The sequence below is a fragment of the Telmatherina bonti genome (genome assembly GCF_933228915.1).
Source record: "Telmatherina bonti genome assembly, chromosome: 1".
Classification (NCBI taxonomy): domain Eukaryota; kingdom Metazoa; phylum Chordata; class Actinopteri; order Atheriniformes; family Telmatherinidae; genus Telmatherina; species Telmatherina bonti.
The window spans coordinates 13,112,126-13,120,790 of NC_136619.1; the positions used below are offsets into that span (position 1 = coordinate 13,112,126).

The following is an 8,665-nucleotide window of genomic DNA, read 5'->3' on the forward strand; positions in this document are numbered from 1 at the left end:
GAGGTGGAAACAGGTTCAATAGATGTATATGAACTCATGATGAAGCCTTGAGATCATCAAGGCGATTTTAATCTGAACGAAGGAGAGTCTAAAGGAGTGGCATTGTATTGTCCCAACATGATTTCATTGTGCTGCAAACAGTTTGAGAACGTCTGCAGGATCCTTTTACAGCTTAGGAGCTTTGCATGTTTAGTTGTCCATAATAGTTGCATCCAGCGCTCTTCAAGGAATTGTGGTTAATGTAGCGATATGCTTTATGATCACCAAAGAATGCCTCCCTGTGCAATTTAGTGCCACACAGCAAACACAATTGCAGCAAGAAGCCTTGTCAGACGTGGCCAACTTTTGCTCTGTCGTGTTTAAATGCAGTTTTATAGACTTTGTGTCTGCTTTTCTTTTTTATTTCTGTCTGCTTGTGAACTCATCCTCGTGTCTGCGAGGGCAGACTTCGGCATGACCAGAGACATCTATGAGACAGATTACTACCGCAAAGGTGGGAAAGGTTTGCTCCCAGTCCGCTGGATGTCACCCGAGTCTCTGAAGGACGGAGTCTTCACCACCAACTCGGATGTCTGGTGAGCAGGCGTGCAAACACACACATTTTGACCTCATTGTCTTTGTCTGTGTGTGTCGATTCCAACAAACAACAGAAAAAGTATTTATTGCCTTGATAATGGTAGACACACCTCTCCCACTGTGTAGGTCGTTTGGAGTAGTGCTGTGGGAGATCGCCACTCTGGCAGAGCAGCCCTATCAAGGTCTGTCCAATGAACAAGTCCTTCGCTTTGTCATGGAGGGTGGACTGCTGGAGAAGCCGCAGAACTGTCCGGACATGCTGTAAGACACATTCCCCACTCTGCAGTAGTGAACACGATGCTCTGATCTGCATGTTTTCTCTGATATCTTCTGGTTAATCCTAAAAAGTAACTACTAAATACCCACACACCGCCACGGCACCGCAGCCTGTTCTCACACAGATTTCCTTCCTGCACGGCTTGTTGCATTCACAGCTTGTTTGTATTTTACAGTATTCATGTGCAAAGTCTTGTGTTTACTCCTAATATGAAACAGCCCGAATGCAACGCCACTTCAAAAGAGCCGAACATGACAGACAAATTTGGCCACAAGTAAAAAAAAAACAAAAAACACTGAGGCTGCATCAGATGGTGAAGTCATGAGAACTTCAGGGTTTTCTTTCTGCGTTAATGATCAACATTTTAAAACTGTTTTTCAAGATCAGCACTTCACAAGATACAGCGGCGGCGAGCCCAGTCACACATCTGATGGTGGTTAGTCACCATCATCCAGTAAGGATGAAGAGTAAAAAATAGGGAGAACAAAATGAAAAAACAAAGGAATAAGAGATTTATTAAATAAATAAATAAACAACTACATGGGTAAGTAAAGAAATGAATTCATAAATAAATGTGTAAATGTATGATTACATTAATAGATAAGTAAACAAATTAATAAGATATAAATTAGAAAGACCAATGAATAAATAAGTAGATGTAAATAAACTATAAATTAGCAAACAAATGGATAGGTAAATAAAAAAAATGGACAAATGAGTGCATAAATTAATTAAAAAAAACAACAACATCTGTATAGGTACTTATTGATAAGTGAGTTATTAAATAAGCAAATAAATGAATAAATATGATATTAATGAAAAAGACAAATGAATAAGTAGTAAGTACATTCAGTAACTATTAAATGGAAAAATATATAAATATGTAGATGTAAATAAAAGATGAATAAGCAAACAAATAGATAAGTACATAAATGGACAAATGAGTGCATTAATTAACAAATACATCAGTACACATGGATAAGTTAATAAAAAATTAACAAAAAAGTGAATAAATACGATATTTATGAAAAAGACAAATGAATAAGTAGTAAGTACAGTAAATATATATATATATATATATATATATATATATATATATATATATATATGCATAAGTATATGTAAATAAGATTAATAAGCAAATAAATAGAAAAGTAAATAAATGGACAAATGAGTGCATAAATTAATAAATACATCAGTGTAAGTACACATAGATAAGTTAATTAAAAGTAAATTATCAAATGAATAAAGAAATAGATGAGTAAATAAATGATAATTTGTAGTCAAGATTAATAAACTTATCACAGGCCTCCTTGAATAAAGTTGCCTTCTGTTTTCTAAGCTAAGTTTAGCTAAGCTAACCACCCACAGGGTGTATCTGCTTTGTAAGCATAAAAATGTTTTTATCGCGCCATTTAATCCATATTTACACAAATCACAAAGGATTAATTTAATTTGACATTAATAAATTCACAGTTAAGAAAACATTTGTTTCATGTGATGTCATGTAATGACTTCCATCTTAGTTATCAGTGTCGCCAGATTCAGGCTTATTGTAGAACTTATTGCTGCTAAGACTCCAGTGAAGCTGCATCAGCTTTCTGCTTCACAAACAAGAAGCAGACCAGATGTGTGTGTGTTTTTGTGTGTGCGTGCATGCGTGTGTGTGGGTGTGTGTGTGTTGGTGGGGTAAGGGGTGGGGGGTGTGGTTCAGCCAGCAGTTTTAGTAACAGCAAGCAAACATTTGGCTAAAGTAAATATTGGCTTCTCGGTGGGAAAGTACATCAGTTCATTTCTACAGGAGGACATGTTGACAATATCTGAGCCTAATCTTTGTTGGTGTGTGTGTGTGTGTGTGTGTGTGTGTGTGTGTGTGTGTGTGTGTGTGTGTGTGTGTGTGTGTGTGTGTGTGTGTGTGTGTGTTTAGGTTTGAGCTAATGCGAATGTGTTGGCAGTACAATCCTAAAATGCGGCCATCCTTTGTGGAGATCATCAGCAGCCTGAAGGACGAGCTGGAACCGTCTTTCAGAGAGGTTAGTTTCTACTACAGCGCTGATAACAAGCCAGCTGAAAGTCTGCAGCTCCACCTGGACAAGCTGGATCACACAGAGGACGTTGGTCTGGACGCCCCTTCTGCTACACATCAAACCCCACAACAGACACCACCTTCCCCAAGTTCAGAGGCTCCACCAGCCCCATCACTAGCCCCCAGCTCCCCTTCCTCTCCCTGCACGTCGAGCGCTGTCATGGACAAGCAGCCCTCCAGCCAGCAGGCAGCCAATGGCCTCTCAGGACCGGGCCTTCCAGCAGGGTCGGGGCTCGGGACCAGCTCGGGTGTTACAGCTCGACCGTCTCTGGACGAACTGCCGCCGTACGCGCACATGAACGGAGGACGCAAAAACGAGCGTGCCATGCCTCTCCCGCAGTCCTCCGCCTGCTGATTGGACAGACGCACCCACCAGACTGCAAAACCATCCACATACTGCCCCGAAGATCCAGATGACTCCATGTGAGTGGGATCTTTTTTTTTTTTTTTTTATAAATGTGATACAGCGAATCCCTTTCCACCACATGGATGTGGCTACTCAGTGGAAATGAAAACACTCGTATGAAGTTGGAGACAACTGTGAGTCCATGTGCTGCTGTATCTCCTCACTTTTTTCATATTATTTTTCATATATGTGTTTCCTGCTGCTGAGCAGGAACAAAAATTTAAAAAAAAAAAAAAAATTTTAAAAAGCTAAAAGAGAAAAAAAAAGATTAAAGAAAATTGTGGGGAGCTCTTTTTTTCTCTCCTCATGGCCGAACTTATTTTATAAATTGTTGTTTGTTACTTTTTTTTTTTTTTTTACGTGTGTCTCTACACGGGAAAACAAAATGTGTATGCCTTTATGAACGATTGGCGTTTTGTTTGCTTTTGAACGGGCATTATGGTGAAAATGATAAGCATATCTCATGAAGAACAAGCACTTCAAAGAGGTCTCCCTCGGCCACTCATTAGTTGGAAATCAGCATAATGCCGGGTCAACAGCCAGTCAACTGAAACAAACAACCAAGCGGGGGAGATGGTCAGCTCTGCCAAATTTATTGCCAAAATTGTGCTGTTTTCAGATTCCCTTACGCAGTCATTCAGCAACACACATCGTGGAAATGGAAGCAAAAACAAACGCAAGCACTTTTGTCTGCCACTGCACCGTTTATTCACCAAACCGGAGGGGCAAGAGATTCCCTCCACTGTTCACCATTTCACCTCGGTTGCTGGTTGATATCTACAGTTTTTCTATCAAGTTTTCTCAAAGACTTTGGTCCCATAAATTAATTCATCTCAAATCGAGCCACATTTCCTCACAAAGTGCTGTTCTGTTAATGGTTCAATCGCCAAATACGGAGAATTAAGAAGCAAAAAAAAAAGAGAAGAGGGGAAAAAAAAAGAATAAATGAATGAACTTTAAAGCGAGGACTGCAGGGAAATGAACGTGAAGAGGAAAACGAACACAAGATGTATAATGACTCAGATCTTCCTGAGTGGAGAGGCATCCTTGTATACAAACAGGTATTTTTTTAGATTTGTCTGTACTCTACATTTAAAACATCTCTACATGGGCAGAGCATTTATGTACACACCATTTGTTTGTCACTTTTCTAACTTTTATACAGTTGGAGACTTTGGTCATGTACAGAAAGAAGCTGCTACTCCTTATTTCTCTTGTGGTTGTAATATAATCAATATCTAGATATTAAAAAGAGAGGGGGAAAAAACTCCTTCAGGTTGAATTCACCTTGGAACATTTTCACTACAGTTCATTTTTTATGCTTGTTATTGTGTAAAGTGTAACTGAGCTGGTTTTGTTTCTGTGAATGCATAAGAGGTACGACAGTTTGCCTTGTGTTTAGAAAACACCGGTAACTTCCCCAGATCTGACTGAGGACAACAGAGACCGTCAGTGTTCGTTTGGGATGCTCTGACATCTGTCCTCTAAAGTTCAGACAAAGCCACCTCTTTCATCATCAGGTTCAGAGGCCTGGCGTCCCAACTAAATCTCAGGTCAAAGAGAAAAGTTAAATCCTTTTCTGGTCTCCTTTTTTATTTGATTTTTTTTTTTGTAAATCATACCCAGACAATCCAGCACATGTTGCTGTGTTGACGTTTTGTCTACATCTACATCATCAAACTCTGCCCCAACACTGACAGAAAATACCAGTCAGCCATTTTGGCTAACATTGTGAGTGAAATTACTCGGCATATAATTTTCTTCTTTTGTTACTACAACACTAGTGGTTTCTCCCCCAAATCCTCAGTTACTTTGAGGAGTGGGCACACAGTTGCTCAAATATCTGCTCTCTGTTTTTGTCTATTCACATTTACCTGGAATCCTTAAACTAGCCAACTAACTATTCTAAGCTAGCTTTTACTATAAAACATCTCCACCACTAAAAACGAATCCTCTATTTTAAACTATTTTAACACATTCTGGTGGTAAAATAGTTTGTTTTGGCTAAAATTGATATTCACAACTGTAGCTAAATCTTGCAAGGTTTATTTAGCTATTTCCAAAGAAGCCTTGTTAGCTAATGTAAAAAAAAATTAGCATTAGCTGGTATTGGCTTACAAGGCTCATTAGCTAATGTTTACCTTGGGTAAATTTACTATTAACTGACATTAACTAACCAACCTTGTTGCTAACTTACTCAAAAGTTACATTGGCTACTTACTAGTAGCTAGCAGGGTCAGTTAGCTAATGCTAATAGAGTAAAAAAAAAATTGCAATTGCTGGTATTGGCTTACAAGGCTCATTAGCTAATGTTTACCTTGGTTAAATTTGCTATTAACTGACATTAATTAACCAACCTTGTTGCTAACTTACTCAAAAGTTTCATGAGCGACTTACTAGTAGCTAGCAAGGTCAGTTAGCTAATGCTAACCTTGTGACTTTTTTGTTTTCATCAGCTAACAATTCTATGCTGATAGCCTTGTAGGAATTTAGCATTAGCTACTATTGGTGACCAAGCAAATACAAATTTTGTTGAAATTTAGCATTTCCTACCATTGTGAACCTTGTGAAAATTTTATATTTGCTAACATCGACTGAAAGATTTGTTAGCTAATGCTTCAGAGTTATGAAACTAATACTGCAAACAGCATATTGCTGTGGTTTCTTCCATTTTGTGACCAAAACCCAGCACGTTTGCTCCTCTGGTGAAGACGAGAGACACGTAATGTTAAAACAAAGACGTGTGAATCTTCAAGTTGTGTTTAATAGCTAACTTTCAGCCTTAGCTACATTTACTAAGTGTTTAATAAGTTAGATTAATATGCATCAGACTTTTTTAACAAATACGCTTCAGGGTGTGTTAGTTATCTTAGTTGAAAACTGGAATTTGGTGGTCTCTGAGACGCTAGCAGTGCTTTCTTTAATGGTCTGTTTTCATGAAGTGTGCTTGCCAGATGATCCAGTGATGACAAACATGTACAAATACCCTGCACAAGTGGTTATGCCCTGATTATAAAGCATACTGACATGTCCTGTAAGCCTTTTTTTTTTTTTAAAAAAAAAAAAGGGAAATGTTGTGTAGGGCCAGTTGAGAGCAGATAAATGACTAAATGTGAGCCAATTCTCAAAAAAGAACTTAAGTTGATCATGTTAAATGTTCTAATGAAAGATGAAATTAAGTTATCATATGTTTGACTTATTTAGCAACACTGTTTTCTGTTTTTTCTTATAACCCTTTACTTCATGTTGTCAGTTTCAGGGTTCCATATGTTGAAATGGTGTATTTTTTTGGTTCAACACATGAACAGAGTAAATGCAGAATAGAATTTATTTAATGTAGCAGAAAGCCTTATACTTTTTCCTCTACTGAATAGTTTCACTTTCATCTGCTCAACTTCTCTCTTGACTGATTGTTTCTCCTTAATGTTTCATGATGTATTCAGATGTATTTGTTTTAGATTTCTGAAAGTAAAGTTGAGAATTAATTGTGATTATCTTAAAGTAAGGAGATGTTTGTCTAAAATACTTTTGAAACACTAAAGATGTCCTGAGTGACGCTAAAATGTTCATAAGAGGAAAGGCGTTTTGGGGATCTACTTGTTAGGGGTATTATATCTAAACATTTGACTAAGAGCTACATGTTTTTGAGGATCCACATCTGGGCATTAGACTGCTTTATTGAGGTTTAATGAAGAAAATCTTCTCGGTGGTCCACATGCAAACATTTGAAAATTATTATTTGCCTCACAAAAGTGACATTTTCCTTCCCCGCCCAGACATTATTTTGTTATTTATTTTCTGTTTTTGTGAAGTGTAAATCACTGTACAAATCTCCCCGCAAGTTTGTTTTTTCTTCCCTTTAATATTTTTATGTTTTGCTATTTTGGGGGAAGGTTTTGTTACTATTCCTTCAACCATCCATCTACCTCACATTTTCTTTTCTTTTCCAATCTATTTTACATGTACAGAAATATAAAAACATCTCATCTCTGTTTTCCAGCTGTGATGATGATCTCTCTGGTTGCTGTTTAACGCGGTCAAATTCAAACCACAAACTTAAACCATCCTGGGGCGGGCTGGGATTTTGACCTGTAAAATTTGATGTCACCTGCTTGGAGTCTGATGGACTGGAGGATGCTATTATTTCTCAGATGTTCTGCTGTGAGGAGATAGAGGTGTACTGCACATGTCTCCCTGCATTAGATCTTAGCTGCCGTTATGGTATAACAGGAGCGTTAGATGCCGTCAGTCACAGTAAAAACATGGTCTTTATATACAATTCCACTTATACTTAGAATCTCAGACATTCAAGCTCACCTCTTTCCCTTGACTTTATCCTGATCAAACACTTCGACACATAAAAATCTGTATAAACAGGACTGCATGCTGACAACCAGCCGTTTCTCCAATTTTTCAGAGTGGCAGTTTAATATTGCTGCATTTATTACATTCCTAAGGACGTTGTGGGACCTCTGCTCATCTTACCAGTAGGCTATAGAAAATCAAACTGTTTCAAGTGAAACCAGATGGAGTAGCAGGTGGTTCAATTGATCTGTTTTGAAGAGATTATCTAGTTAATGTTGTGGAATATACACTTCTTGCTGCTTTACAAAATAGTCTCAAGTATATTTTTTCAGAACTGCAACAGATTTCAGGACTTTTCCTTCCATGTAAAAAGTTTTCTACATGTTCTGTTTCTAGTTTTCTTGAATATTTTTGTTGTTCTAATAAACTCTATTTTAATAACCAGAACTGGAGTGTCATTGATCCAGATACTGGTTTTGATGCTAGTACCCAGTCCAACCAGCATGTACCAATCAGATTCTGGGGTTAGGGTGGGAACTTCAGTGTTTGTGGTCTGAGTTTTGCCTAATTTTTACCACTGGAACACCTCACAAAGCCAATCTGAAAATCCAATTTCTGTTTTACTTTCTCCCTTTTTTATTTGTTACATTGACAATTAATTTGTTACATATATTTTGAAGTGTGTAAATTATTCATAGCCTTTAGAGTCTTGCATTTCTGTTGAAATGATCTGTTAGACTGAGGTTTCATTTTGGGTTTTTTCCTTTTATACATGCTGTTGTAAGAATTTTTCCTGTTATCAATTTATCCAGAGTACTGGAAAAAATGATTGGCTGAAGGATAAGAGAATGTCTATTTCTCGAATTCTTTTTTTTTCTACACAAGATCTAAGATGAATAAAATGTATGCAAACTGTTTGACTGCTTGTCTTTGTTATATTTACGATATATTTACTATATATTTATTTATTATATATTTATTTACTCTATGTACATACACACACACACACATATAT

At 37.3% G+C, this 8,665-nt stretch overlaps 1 protein-coding gene across 1 annotated transcript in view; it reads left to right on the forward strand.

Moving 5' to 3' along the window:
• LOC306759514 (insulin-like growth factor 1 receptor) overlaps positions 1 to 3,294 on the forward strand; it is a gene marked incomplete at both ends in the record, with an annotated part of 51,604 nt that extends 48,310 nt beyond the window's left edge. Inside the window, 3 exons of the mRNA XM_079245183.1 lie at positions 446 to 575; positions 703 to 837; positions 2,781 to 3,294. Of these exons, the coding sequence (XP_079101309.1) occupies positions 446 to 575; positions 703 to 837; positions 2,781 to 3,294 (779 nt within the window). The remainder of the gene's footprint in view (positions 1 to 445; positions 576 to 702; positions 838 to 2,780) is intronic.
• Positions 3,295 to 8,665: the final 5,371 nt, after the last annotated feature.